The sequence below is a fragment of the Heterocephalus glaber genome, unplaced genomic scaffold, assembly GCF_053883595.1.
Source record: "Heterocephalus glaber isolate CG9 unplaced genomic scaffold, H.glaber_assembly_v1.0 deba00001058, whole genome shotgun sequence".
Taxonomy (NCBI): Eukaryota; Metazoa; Chordata; class Mammalia; order Rodentia; family Bathyergidae; genus Heterocephalus; species Heterocephalus glaber.
In genome coordinates this window covers 3,420,614-3,434,930 of record NW_028258184.1, presented here as the reverse complement: position 1 = coordinate 3,434,930, position 14,317 = coordinate 3,420,614, and the positions used below count along the sequence as shown (strand labels likewise).

The 14,317-nt window shown below is 38.9% G+C and overlaps 2 protein-coding genes and 1 pseudogene across 19 annotated transcripts in view; 2 read left to right on the top strand and 1 right to left on the bottom strand.

The window, feature by feature from the left end:
• Window positions 1–498, bottom strand: part of LOC147828525 (PMS1 protein homolog 1-like) — a 22,082-nt gene extending 21,584 nt beyond the window's left edge. For 2 of the 6 annotated variants that reach the window (XM_087209646.1, XM_087209645.1), the window contains exon 1: window positions 72–242. The gene's annotated coding sequence lies outside the window, so the exon portion shown is untranslated. The other 4 variants (XM_087209648.1, XM_087209649.1, XM_087209650.1 and 1 more) reach the window with 4 other exon arrangements.
• Window positions 331–14,317, top strand: LOC147828524 (ORM1-like protein 1; annotated as a pseudogene). The gene is made up of 4 exons (XR_015450658.1): window positions 331–451; window positions 2,984–3,164; window positions 9,200–9,352; window positions 14,162–14,317. The product of XR_015450658.1 is annotated as an ORM1-like protein 1 (transcript).
• The window catches only part of LOC147828522 (PMS1 protein homolog 1-like), a 165,754-nt gene continuing 165,604 nt past the window's right edge, over window positions 14,168–14,317 (top strand). For all 12 annotated transcript variants that reach the window (XR_015450650.1, XR_015450649.1, XR_015450655.1 and 9 more), the window contains exon 1: window positions 14,168–14,313. Coding sequence is in view for 3 of the 12 variants with exons in the window: in XM_087209642.1 (XP_087065768.1) it covers window positions 14,182–14,313 (132 nt within the window). In the remaining 9 variants the exon portion in view is untranslated. The remainder of the gene's footprint in view (window positions 14,314–14,317) is intronic.

The window sequence follows — 14,317 nt, the reverse complement described above, 5'->3', positions numbered from 1 at the left end:
TCCCGCCCCGGGGGAGGCGCCCACCGCGGCCGCGGGCCGGGCCCCAGCAGGCGGGAGTTGAGGAGCGGTACCTTCAAACCTAGGACAGAGTAAGAACGGACGCCTTGCGGCCACACGACAAAACCTTCCAGCTGGTGCAAGGAGGGCTACTACCGTCCACCGGCGAGCCGCCAGCAGCCAGCATCCCACCTAGACCCCAATCCCACCTAGACCCCAACCCCGCTTCGCGCGACTCCCCACTAGCTACAGTGCGCGTGCGCGACGGGGCGGGCACCCGTCGTGCCCCGTAGTCCCGCCCCTCAAGGAGAAGCGGGATTGACGCGGCTACTAGCCAATCCCGATAGGAAGTCCTGCCCGCACCGCTTCCGTACGCAGCACCTCACAGGGCCGACCCTGAGCCAAGGATGATGTTGCTGCCGGGGTGTCCTGCGCCGCCTACAGCGGGAGGCGGGTAAGTGGGCAAGAGCGCAGCCGGGGCTGTGGGCTTCAAGGGGTCCGTGCCGAGCGAGGAGAGAAGGGAAGGCTGCGGCCGCCTCGGCGGCGCGCTGCTTGCGCTACGAGCGAGAGGCCCCAGACACCGGCCGCCCCCGGGTCCTCGTCGCGGCGCCACGGCCCCCACGGGATGCTGAGCTGCGACCTCGAAGGGGCGGGCAGAGGCGGTGGACGGGGCTCCGGGACGAGCGGGAGGGTCCCCGACGGTCGGGGTCCCGCAGCCGGGCGAGGGCGGCGCCAACACCCGCTCCCCGCCCCCGAGCCTTTGTTCGCTGGTCGCGGGGAGGCGCGGCTCCTGCGGAGAGTTTCTACTTCCGGGTAACTTGGCACCGGCCAGCTCAGCCCTGCCCCGCAGGTGTAAATTTGTTTTCTTCTCTTTCTTTTTAGAACTTTTATTAGCGTATGGTTGCACACACATGATGATTCCGTTTAGCGGAGGGAGTTCTTACACGTAAAGCGCGTCTTAGTCTCTTTATGTCCCCTTCCCCTCTCCCCTGAGATGCAAATTTTAGACCTCTTTTCCAGCCTTCTTTTTCCATCTTGTGGAAAGCAGGAAAAATATCTGCAGTGGTGGAATATCCTCTGTATACTGTAACATTTAGAAGTAGTATGTGATATACGGTGGATGTTCATAGAAGGATTTACTCACGTACATTTGCGGAGAGGCTTGTGCTTTGTCCCTGTAACTTGGTCGCTCTATGCCTTGATGCCTATTCCAGAGATCTTCAGAGGGTAAAAGAAAGGTACATTATGCCCCAAAACACTTGCTGGTTGGGGTTAGGAGGAATTCCTGTCTCTCTGTTAACTCTGTAATAGAAAACGTTTATATAGTTTCAAATTAGAGCTGTTACGAATGTGATCTAGCCCCGTTGAACCTTCTTCCTGGGATGATAGGTATTCTTCCGGCTGTTTGATTTCCTTTACGGAATTCTTAAACCCAAATAAGCATCTTCACTAAAATGACCGAGACTGTTATAGGTCCTTCCTTTGGTGTTCATCTTGAACATGAAAGGGGCATGGAAAGCTTTAAGAGAAAGTAAAGTTTTAGGGGAGTTGACTATAGAGAAATATACAGAAGAAAGATTCACCACTTTAACCTAGTTGTGTCAGAAAAGTGAGACACAGATGTTATCCCTTGACCATGTAAATTGTGCACATTGTCAAGGCATGTTCCTCCCAGTTTCAGTGTTCAAAAAGGAGTGCTTTGAACTCTGACCTCTGTATATACAGAACAGTGCATTAGCTGTAAGAATCTGGCTACTCAGCTAACTTGCTGGGTCATTTTTTTCTTTAATATTTTGTTTCGAAGTTTAACTCCTGTCTTTGTTGTCGTTTTTGTCTTTTGGTTTGATTTGGCTTGGCTTTGAGCCAGGGTCTGGCTAGGTAGTTCAGGCTGGCCTTAAACTCACTATATAGCCCAAGCTGGCCTCCAACTCTCAGCAGTGCTCCTGCCTCAGCCTCCCAGTGCTGGGATTATAGGCGTGTGCCACCATGTCTGGCTAACTCCTGACTTTTTACTTTGTATTCATTATCTGTTTGTTTCTTTTTTGTAAGAATCTTTGGCTTATGTCTTGTACGCTGAGTCACTGCTTTGAAGATAATGATAAGTAATGTATTAACTTGTTATTTTGTTATGAAATTTTGTTCATTAAGAAAGACAGCACAAATGGGGCTGGGAAGAACTGGTCCTATTTTGACTAAATTTTTTTAAAACTCCGTTTCTCCTTGTTTCATGTCGTTTATCTGGATGTGATTTAGGTATTTCTTAACCTTTAAAGACTATGTTGCACAACTACCTTAAGACTTGTTGAAATTTAAAAATTAATATAGTGAGTGAAAAAGAAATGACGGGTTTTTGTTTTTAATAGATACCCATTTTTCTCTAGGAGATTGCTTCTTGCTCTATCCTTTTATCCAGTTAGATTCTAATTTTTTACTGTGCTGGGCCTACATCTTTGTGAAGCGAGGGTTCTTCATCTAGGATTCATGTGCAATAGATAGACCCCAGAGAATAGAAGAAAACTTGTATGGAACAAAGTGTCTTATTCTCATTTACCTCTAATTAAATATTACATTTCCCCCAATTATGGATGTAAACAACAGAGCTGGATGTGGTGGCACACATCTCTTAAGAGGCTGAGTCAGGAGGATTTTATTTCGTACTCATGATATATTTTAAAAAATGTAGGTTATTCTCTTTTCAGCTTATATTTTCCTGAGCATTATTTTGTTTAGTAAAACCAACATGCGGAAAGACAAACTGTGGTAAGGGAGCCATAAAAACAAGTCTTGTTATCTTTCTGTAAATTCAGATGTTAAGGATTCTTTACTCCCTACATCAGGATTGGCAAGTATCATATTTTGGAGGGTATGTCTGTCTATTTCAGAATAACAGGGAAAAAATAATCCTGGTAGCTTTTTGTCATGTCAGAATTAGGTTTTAGGCTTCCTAAATGCATCGGTGTGGATTCATTTCATTTCTTCCCTACAGAGCAAACATGAATGTTGGAGTTGCCCACAGTGAGGTGAATCCAAATACTCGTGTAATGAACAGCCGGGGCATGTGGCTGACATATGCATTAGGAGTTGGCTTGCTTCATATTGTCTTACTCAGCATTCCTTTCTTCAGTGTTCCTGTTGCTTGGACCTTAACAAATATTATACATAATCTGGTAAGAATTTTAGCTTTATTCTAACCACTTAAAAGCTTAAGGTTTATGTTGCCAGGGGTTGAGGAGAAGAAGGAATGGGGAGTTAATGTTTAATGGGTACAGAGATTCAGCTTTGCATGATGAAAAAGTTCTGGAAATGGATGTAGTGTGATGGTTCCATCAGAGCATGAATATACTTGATATAAACAAAAATGGGACTTTGCCGTGGTTTGGGGTGTTGTGTTTTGTTTGCTCACTAGGACTCACACCCAGGGCCCTGTGCATGCCAGGAGAAGGTCCAGTCTAACAACGGTATTTTTTGATTGCTTATTGAGATATAATTCATATTAAATTCTATTATTATTAAATTCTAATACTATTAAATTCACCTATTTGAAATCTATGCTTCACAATTAAAACATACAATTCAGTGGTTTGTAGTATATAAGAATTAATTTTAAAGAATTCTGATCTGGTATAGGGTTCTGTTTTTTCTATCATGCTTTTTATCATTGGGCCTTTTTTATATGTAAGACTTTTTTCTCCTGTTGTTTGCATAGAATCTAGAAAATAGTGGGTAATTTTAGTAAAAATTACAAGACACTGTAATTCACGTTATTATAAGGAATTGATTAATCAAAATGCTTGAGAAGCATTTCTCTTTTTGGCCAACTGGAGTCTAATGAAAATAATTTGGTTTCAATCCTTAAGTCTTTCTGAATTGTTTATGTGTACTTTCCTCATTCAGTACAGAAATTTTGAGCTTAATCATACTCAAGATTTTATGATATGTTAGCTGCACTCTTTTTTTATAGAAATAGTTTTTATACTATGTGTCATTATCTTCAAAGAAGTCACTTAGAGTACAAGACATAAACCAAAAGATTTTTATAGAAAAGAAACAAACAGATAATAACACAAATCTGTCTTTTCAACAAACTAAGATAAACTAGCCGTATAAATGAAACCAATTAACACATATATTGCAGTAGTTTGAAAACACTTAGCTGCTTCATGGGAGTTGGCTTGCTATTCACTTGTTACCCAAAGTGAGACCGTTTTCTTTCCGGATGGAGATTGAGTGTGGCCATGCTCAGCATCTCAGGGCCCTTGGCCGCTCCTGTTGGCTGTGTCGTCCTGTACTGTCTGTGCTGTGTTAGGCCCACGAGGGTGAGGTTTATCCACTCTACTGACCCTGCCATGCATCCCTGCTAATTGCCTGTTACCAAAAAAATAAAAACAAAAATGTGGGAGAAATTTTTTTTTTAATAAATACTTTTCCCTTTCTTGAGTATATTTGAGACTGATTGGAGAAAGACAAAGACAGTGTGCTGATGAAAGTGATAAGTGAATGTCCATTTAGTCTACTTTATGTGGTAAACTTTGATAGGACAAACACTGTTGTGTGTGTTCATTTTAAGAGGTAGGGTCTTGCTGTGTTGCCCACGCTGACTTCAAACTCCTAGGTTCAAGTGGTCTCCTGCCTCAGCTTCCCAAGTGCTGGGATTACAGGTGTGCATCACCATGCCTAGCTTGATACTCATGTTCATCTTGCTAGATGACCTTCTACCTCAAACCAAACAAATGTAAACAGAACTCAGTGTATTCCTGATTTATCCCCTGCCCCCTCCCACAGTCACCTCCTGACTTTGCTCCTAATCTTATCTGAAGGCACTGCTCTCTGCAGAGTAAGCAGCCAGACAGCTGAATGTCAGTGGTACAGTGATTACTAGAATGTATCATCCAAACTGAGACTGTCGTGAGAGTAAAAGGGAGCGCTAGGAATAACTACTGCAAGAGAACAGTGTAAACCAGAACCAGAACCAGAACCAGAACCATCCTGTGCAAAGTAGGACGGTAGTCACCCTTGTCTTAGGATGACTCCTTCTTTTCCTTTACAGTCCTTATCCAGTTGGTCAAAGCCCGTGTGTCCTGCTTTACTATGAACTTGATCCCCACACGCGCATTCTTTCCCTCAAGTAAATTACTCCAGAAAATCAGGTGCTCTTTTGTTGTTCCTCTTCCTTTTTCTATTCCAACTTGGCAGAGAGATATTTGTGAAATACTTAACAGAATTCTCCATTTGCATTTTAGTAAAATCTGACGTTCTTTGTGTGACACAGAGGACCAGTTAGTAACAGTGCAGAGGCAGAAGGGGACTCAGTCTTATCTCAGCCATCCCTAGACATGGGCGCTCTAACTCTTAACAAGAACCATCCTGCCGTCACTCTTTTAATACTCTTTCCTACTTCCTGCCCTGACTGCTGATCCTACCTGCCCAGCCAGACTACTCAGGTATCACCTCCTCTAGGAATTTATACCATTCTCTGAATTTTGTAATGTATTTATCATATTTTATAATTAATAGTTCATCTGTTTTTTAATCTTTTCCTTTCGGTCTCGCTCATGACCTGCTTAAATGTTTGCTAAATAACTTTCTCCTTCTCCCATGGTACATGTCTTGACTGCCCTTTAGAAGCCATCCTCCATCTCCCTCCTCTATTTTCAGATTGATTGACTGAGACTGAAGTATAATATATGGCCACGAACAAACAATAGATAATTGACACCATGTAGGACAATGAACTTCTGATGTATTTATTAGCTCACCACACTAAAATCCTAACTTAATCAGCCATAGATGTAGCAATTACATGACGCCAAATTTAAGTCTGCTTTTAAAATAGCTTATACTAAACCAATTAAAAATGTGAAACACATGCTGAACGCTTTTAAACATGGAAAGGTAGACCTCATTGTTGTACTTGATTAGAAAACTAATATTGTATTTGCCTCTCTGAACCATACAATAGAAACCTACGGTGATTATTTATATTCAGTGGTACAGTTCAGAGGTGTTAATGCTTCACAAGATTATTAGCCCAGCTTTAAAAATGAATTGAATTCTCTTTAATTTAGTAAATATTAGGAGCTAGCCATGAGATACATACTTTGTTTTGAAGTTCTTTTGATATGTGAAAAATCATCACTAACATTTTTATGTAAAAATTCATAAAAATAACATTGGAATAGAAGAAGATACCTGCTCAGAAAACATTTTTTTGTGGTGCTGGAGATTAAACCCAAGGCTTCACACATGCTAGGCAAGCCCAAACACAGATTTTAATCTTTTTTGCTAGGAACAATAAATTGGATGTTATACTCTAAACACTAGTAAGTGCATGGTTTAAAGGAAAAGCAAAAGAATTTTTCTTCTTTTAGACACATTCTAACACACCTGTGATCTAGAATAGAGGTTCTTCACTTTTTTTTAGCTCATATGCTCCTGAGAATTTGAAAGCACACATAGTTTCATAGTTTCCTTCCAAGCCCTGTGAAAATGGTTTATGCTTACTCCATAAACACTCAGCTTAATGCTATCTTCCAACATCTCTAAAACTTGGTCTGTACCAGTTCTTATTCCTAAGGTACTCAGGCTAGTGGGAAAACAAATATTATGGAAAGAACTCAATATATAGTGTGCTGTAGCCAGGTGTGGTGGTGCACGCCAATAATCCCAGCATTTGGAGGGGCTGAGGCAGGAGGATTGCCATGAGTTCGAGGCCAGCCTGGGCCTACACGGTGAGTTCAAGGCCATCCTGAATTACATAATATATTCCTGTAATTAAAGTACTTTCAGTTAAAGTCTGTGCAGTACATAAACAGGTCATTACTGCTGAGGGTTTCACTAAAGAGCTGTCATTTGAGCTGATCCTTCAAGAATAAGGTAGTTGACAAGGTAGTATCAAGTCTTTGGCTTCAGCAATAAGAAACCTTTCTCCTGTATTTCCTGAGTACCCTTTTGTGTGTGTGTGTGTGTGTGTGTGTGTGTGTGTGTGTGTGCTTTAAACAATTTATTTAACCGAAATTCCATATATTGACTTCCATTTATTTTGATATGACTTTTCCTCGTGGTAATTTAGAGGATCTTTGAGCTAATATAAATATTTCATAAATATTTGGCCATTTGGTTATACACCTGCACAATACCTCACATCTTTCAGCAAGAAAAAGACTAAAGAGTAAAGACTTGACACAGTTAACTAGGTACAATGAGAATCTGCTCCAAATACTTGTTTCTCTGAGGTAAAGGCACCACACACCTGTTCAGTTAAGAAAACCATCCTTACAGCACAGATTCTTTATTTTTAAGTAGGGCCTAGAACACTTAGCTGTTAATTAGGTGCTGAATGGCAAAGCTACATCCCTAGCTTATGCCATGAATTCATAGGGAATAGGTTCCAACAATACAGGCTCCTTCCCATTGATGCTTACAAAGTATGCTTCTCTAGGCAGGACAGGCTGGTGCTTCAGTTGAACCCAGGTACTTCTCTCTTTGGCTTCCTTCTTTTTCTGAACATTTTCCTTGACACATTTCAGGAAGCTGTCTTGACTCTGACTGTTTAGTATGGTCAGTATGCACATTAATCCTCTCAACGAGAATCTTGCACTTAACTTGCTTGTTTACAACAATGCCAAAAGCATGCTGGGTAACATTGTAGACTCTTCCAGTTTTGCCACGGTAACATTTGTATGGCAATTCTTTTTGAACAGTATTCATTCCTTTGATGTCTACAACCCCATCCTTTTTGTAGTTTGGCATGTATGTGGCCAAAGGAACAAGCCCATGTTTTCTAAAAGGCCTGGAGAACATATACTGGGTTCCCCTCCTCTTTCCCTTTGTGTTTGTCACTTTGGCAAATTACTGGAAGATGGTGGTTCCAGCCGAAATATCTGGATACTCTGGATTGTAGTTCTGACAGCAGATTCTGCCCTACTGTTGAGATGTTTATGCGTATTTTTTCTTAACATCTCTTGGAAAACAATTTTCTCAAGACTGGAGACATGTCTTGTTCAATTTTATATGTGCATACATGTTCTGGGCCCTATATTTAAATTTTTTAGTTAAACCCAATGAAACTTGAGTCTGCTAAACTTCAGGGGTGTTGTAGATGCTTTTCTCATTGCTGAGACAAAATACCCAATATGCAAAGTTAAAGGAGGAAAGGTTTATTTAGCTTACAGTTCATAGAGGTTTCAGTCCATAATCAGCTGGCTCCTAGTCAGGGTGGCACATGGCAACAGTTGATGGGAGGAGAAAACAGCAGAAGCAACAAGGGACCTTAACGACATCTTTCTGCCCCTTTTATCCTATCCAGAGTTCTTAGGACGGTAGAACTCACACCCTTAATCCTAGTGCCCTCAAGCCTAGCATTGCACCATGAATCAATCACACATTCTAAATTCAGCCACCTCTGAAAAAGCCCCACCTACGACTGCATGAGACTTTGGGGTGACATCTAGACACAAGCCATAACAAGGGGTTATTGCAGCTAAACTACTTTTGAACTGCTTAATACATTAGGAATCAGACTAAGCTTTGAGGGGAAGCGTCTCTTAACATAGTACAAAGTAAAATTTTCAAATCACTGATTTTCTAATTAACCAAAAAAGTAGGTGTTTAATAAAATCACAAACAGAATGGCTTTTAGTAATGCTCCTTAAAACTAACTTGAAAAGGGGCACAGTGGTGATTTTAAAAGTGAATTAAGTCAAACATTATACCTGTTACATCAGGTCATCTTTCTTTGGAAGAAAACTACTGAGGTACAAAGGCAGTTCTAATATTAAATATCTCAAAAGCATTTTTCCCAATATAGAGATTTCATTTTTTCCCCACCAATTTATATGTCTACCATTTTACAAATAGGGCAATCTAAAGAAAACATTAGTACTATATATTTAGAAAAAGGTAATCCTATTTCCTAATAGGAAACATGTTCAATAACCTAAATGTAAGGATGGGAAGCTACCCTGATGATACTTTTATTTTTCAATTTAATGAAAAGAAATGAAAAGAGTTACTTTGGGTTGACCTTTTACTGCTTTTCACCAGATAATATGTACATAGTCCAAAAAGGTTCTTTTGCCATGTACAAACTGGCTGCAGCCTTTCACTAATCTGTTGAAAATGACTTGGACACATCTTACTGCTTACTGGCAAGGACTAATTTTGCATTTGGTATTGATTGTATGCCCTGTTGCTTGTTTTCCAGGGGATGTATGTATTTTTCCATGCAGTGAAAAGGAACACCTTTTGAAACTCCTGACCAGGGTAAAGCAAGACTTCTAACTCACTGGGAACAACTGGACTATGGAGTACAGTTTACATCTTCACGGAAGTTTTTCACAGTTTCTCCAATAATTCTGTAAGTGGTAGAAATATTTAATGATAAAGAAGATTGAATAATAGGAAGATTTTTCAGATTGAATTAGAATTAGAAACAATATTTCATTGAAAATTTCTATCAATAAAGTAGCTACCTCAGATAGAGTATAAAAATAGGCAAAATTTTTGACAAGTTGAAATAAACCTGTTTTCACTTCAGTCAGTACATTGGGAGACAACGTTACCTGTTCATCAGTGTTCATCTCCTGTCCTTATGTTTCCTGTAAGAGAATGAATTATATTTTCATTGCACTGTCAGATTAATTTCCCTCAATAGTGAATTAGATGATCAGAAGAATTTTCTTGGCCACCCAGCTCGATTTGGATATTCAAACTCCTTGGGAGAGAGTATGTTTGGGGATAAAAGAGTTCATGCTTGAAGTATAAGACAAACCTGACTTAAATCCTGACTCTTATCATTTACCCAGTTTGGTTTGTTCGTGTATCAAATTTTGGCTACTAATACCTGATCTTGATGCTGTGAGAAACAAATGAGACAATACCTAGTTGTAAAGCATCTAATACCTATATAACTTCCTTCCATTACCTGATATTCAGGACTCGCCACAAAATAGTTCCTACCTCATTTTCCTTTTATGTGAATTGTTTTATTCCCACCCAACTCCCACCTGGTTAGGCTCTTCTAAGCAGCATTTTTTGTTTGTTTTATTTTGTTTTGTTTTGAACATATTCCCGCTGGCTTGAACCACCAGTGGTGCATGCATGACCGTCCCATCATATGGCTTGTACCACCAGTGGTACAAATAGATTTAATCACTTTTATTGGTCTTTTTACTAAAAAAATTTATAGATAGTTTCTCAATGGTATAGTCATTCATGTACCACCCGTGGTTCAAGCCACCCAACAGTGAGACATAAGAATTACAGCCCCAGCTCTGGTTTTGCCACCTGCTGCACAAGCGCAAGGACCCAAGTTCGCTCCCCGGTACCAAAAAAAAAAAAAAAAAAAAAAGAATTACAGCCCCTCAAGGGCCGGGGATTTAGCCTAGTGGCATCACACCTGCCTGGCAAGCACAAGGTCCTGAATTCGATTCCCGGTACCAAAAAAAAAAAAAAGAAGTACAACTGCATTATGAATGTGTTTAGAATCATTTCTTGACTATTTTGTGGGTGGTTCTATTTCTATGCCCCCCCCACAGATTTAGGTATAAGTGACAAACTAAAAATTTCATATGTTTTATATGTGCTTTTTTTTCTCCTAAGAGTTTACAAGTACATATAGATTGCTTTGAATCCCATCATAGGTACTATAATAGGATTGCACATAATAAGAATAGGATTGCACATAATAAGTACTTTTTTTTTTTTTTTTTCATAATAAGTACTTTTGACGTATATCTTTTTTTTTTTTTTTTTTTTGGTACTGGGGATCGAACTCAAGACCTTGTGCTTGCGAGGCAGGTGCCAGAACCTTTGAGCTAAATCCCCAGCCCCTTGACATATATCTTAATAAACACTGTTTCACATACCCTGTACATAGTACTACATCCATGGTAGAATCAGTGCAGCCTGAAGTAGCTGGAAAGACTTTCTGTAGCTTTAGAATTCTTGAAGCTGGACTAAAGAGGTAGTTTTTGGATAGATATTTGAGAAAAAGCATTTTCAAGTGAAAGTAATCACTATTACAAAGTGATAGGTTTTTATTCTTTATAGCATTTTGTGGAAATTTTGAGTTATTTTAGTCCCATATAAAATTAACCTCAAAAGAAAAATGTCTGGGGCCGGGGATTTAGCTCAGTGGTTTCATCGCCTGCTGCACAAGCACAAGGACCCAAGTTCGATCCCTGGTACCAAAAAAAAAAAAAAAGAAGAAAAATGTCTGTATGGTCTAACAAAAATAAATACCATAATGCTCATTTAGACACTTCAAATTTGGATTTTGGCTCCATTGCTTTGAAGCTATGTGACTTTTGACTATTTTCTTGAAAGTGTCAGTTACAGAGGATTACATTATAATACATGTAAAAATCTTGACATATACCTAATTTTCAATAAGAGCTATCATAACTAAGTATAGATAGCTGTGTTTATCTCCGTATTTCACAAAATATAATTTTTACCCATAGGTATGATTTCATATATTCCAGTTAAATTCCTCACATAACTGAACAAATATCATTAAAGCCATCTGAATAGCATTGACCTTATTTTCTTTCTTTTTTTTTTTTTTTTTTTGGGCAGTGCTAGGGATTGAACCTAGTATGTCACACATGCTAGGCTAGTGCTCTACCCTACATCCCCAGCCCCAATTCTTTTCAATGTGTTTTCACATTTTCATATTTGATTATTATTTGTCACATAGGTGTGGCATGCAGTGTTTTCTCAAGGAACAGAACCAAATCTCAAATGCATGAATTTGCTAAAGTTTTTGCAAGCTATTTGGATTCAGGAGCTCAGATTAAACCCTAAATGTCTGTCTTCCAATATAGGTCTCTTTCCTGTATACCCCTTAGCAAATAGATGCTTTCACACTGATTCTTGCCTAGATTTGTATTCCCTCAGAGGGTCATCTTGTCTTTTGTTAAGAATTAGGTAATTTTCATAGTTTTCATTAAAAGACAAAAAGGAGACATAGGCTACAGTAGGGAAGGAGAAGCTATAGCAAGATTTATTATTTCTAATCTGTCAGCTTATAGATCAAACCCACAATGATGATGCCAAATCAAATGGGCTAAGTGCAAGTGCTGTCCTATTTTGTTCAGTGAAGGAAGTATAAAACCGGTCTTTGAATATATAAAAGCAGGAAGAAAGAATTTAAAGCAACAATTGAATGTGATTTACTCTAAAAAGAATTTTCTGGCTGTTTTTTAAATAGGTGGAACGTCGTAGAATTTCTCAATCTAGACAGTTCTAAAAATGATATATTCATTTCTTTAACTATAATGTTTTTAGTCACACCTGGAAGTAGCTGTTGATTTCTAACCATATTACACAAGATATTTATTTTCGCCTTATGATGAGCTAATGACAGTAGTTAGAGGAATGTTTATTATACTTTTCTTTAAAATTAATTAGACAAATACCTATGTGAAAACTACCTTCTTAGATATGATCAAGGCATGAAATATCTTTTCTATGTTAGAAATATGCTTTTAATAGCTAGATGATGCATCTGTACTCTGGTGTACCCTTGGGTAACACTAGACGTTCTGGACGCGATGATTTATGGTCTTAAAGATAGTTTACACTTGTTAAATTCTCAAATAGATCTCTGAGCACATGTGTTCAGTTATAGCAAAACAGTTAAAATTTTACAACAATTGTCTTTCAGTTGCCAATTAGACCTGTTGTAAACCTGTTCAACTACAGTGTAGAATTGAGAACACAAAGGGATAAACAAGTATTTCTTTTGAAGAGACTGCATTGTCCTAATATACTAAAACCCTGCTTTTCAAACTTTATACTAGTAGTCCTTACCCTTTTGATGAGTCACAAAACACTTTGAGAACATGACAAATGTTTTGGATCCAGATCTTCTCTTCAGGAACACATACATAAGTACAAAACTGTACCTGAAATCTTGGAGGGGATTCGAAAACTGTTTGAAAGCCTTCTGCTTTAAAGGAGGCTAAGTAGCAGAGCATGCAATCAAATCCATTTAACATAGTTACAGAAGTGCAAAATGCAGTTGCATTAAACAAATTTCTAAATTCCAAATTAAATTCACTTGGGCCCACACTAAAATTTTTTATTTTGGTTCTCAAAAAAAGTTTTACTGCTAGGCAATTTGTGTTTAGTGGCCTTTTTTTCTTTTAATTTTTAAAATTTTTATATTTCTTTCATACCTCTTAAGTGATCATAATAATAATTACAGCTTTTACATAGTGCTTCCTTTTCTTGATTTAGAGGATTAAATGAGATCCCATATATAAAGTGCACTTAATAAATGGTAGTTGTTCTTGTAGTAATCATCATTTTAACTAATAGGCATGGCGACCAATGGTCCAGAGTCATGGAGGCTAACTAGGAGATTGTGTAGTGTCAGGAGACTGAACCAGAAAGGAAGCTCTAGGGCCGGGGATTTAGCTCAGTGGCTCTGCTACCTGCCTCCAAAGCACAGGGTCCCAAGTTCAATCCCTGGTACCAAAAAAAGAGAGGAAGATCTAGGGCTGGGAGTGTAGCTCAGTGATGGAGTGTGTGCCCAAGTTCCTGGATTTAATCCTCAGCGTCCCTCCCCCCAAGAAAAAGGAAGGACTAAATGTACAAGACACCAAGGGAAGGATTGATGGGATTTAGGAGTTGATCAGATTAGATTCTGAGTAAGTGGATGTTTGTCATTGGAATACCTTGAGTTTGAGCTAGTCATCTCAGCAGGCAGTTGGAAATACCAGATTGAAATTTAGTAGAAAAGTCAGACTGTAGATAAGCAGCTGTAGTCACAGAAATTAGAAAAACTGTTTTTTTATATTATTGTGGGTTTTTTGTACCTGCTCTAGTCATTTTTATTTATTAGAGGTAATTATATTACAAAGTAGAGGAAGTATTGAGTGACTTACCTGTATTTAAGTCTAAGTTCTGCCTCTTAGTAACTGGATGACCTTGGACAAGTTTTCTTCAGTCCTCTTATAAAAAGACATGATAGTAGCACCTCTTTCAAAGCATACTGGTAAGAGATAATTAATACTGTATATGCTTAAACTAGAGCCTAGCATACAGTAAGGCTCAATAAATGTGAGCTGTTTCTATTATTATTATTGTATCATTATTATTGCTGTCTGTACTATTAGAAATGCTTGAGTCTTTTATAAATTTCATATTTATCTTTTAGATACTGTGCTAAAAACTAGAATGAAACAGTTGCCTGCAGCAACAGTTCGCCTCCTTTCAAGTTCCCAGATAATCACTTCTGTGGTCAGTGCTTTCAAAGAACTGGTTGAAAACTTCTTGGATGCTGGTGCCACAAGCATAGATGTGAAACTGGTGA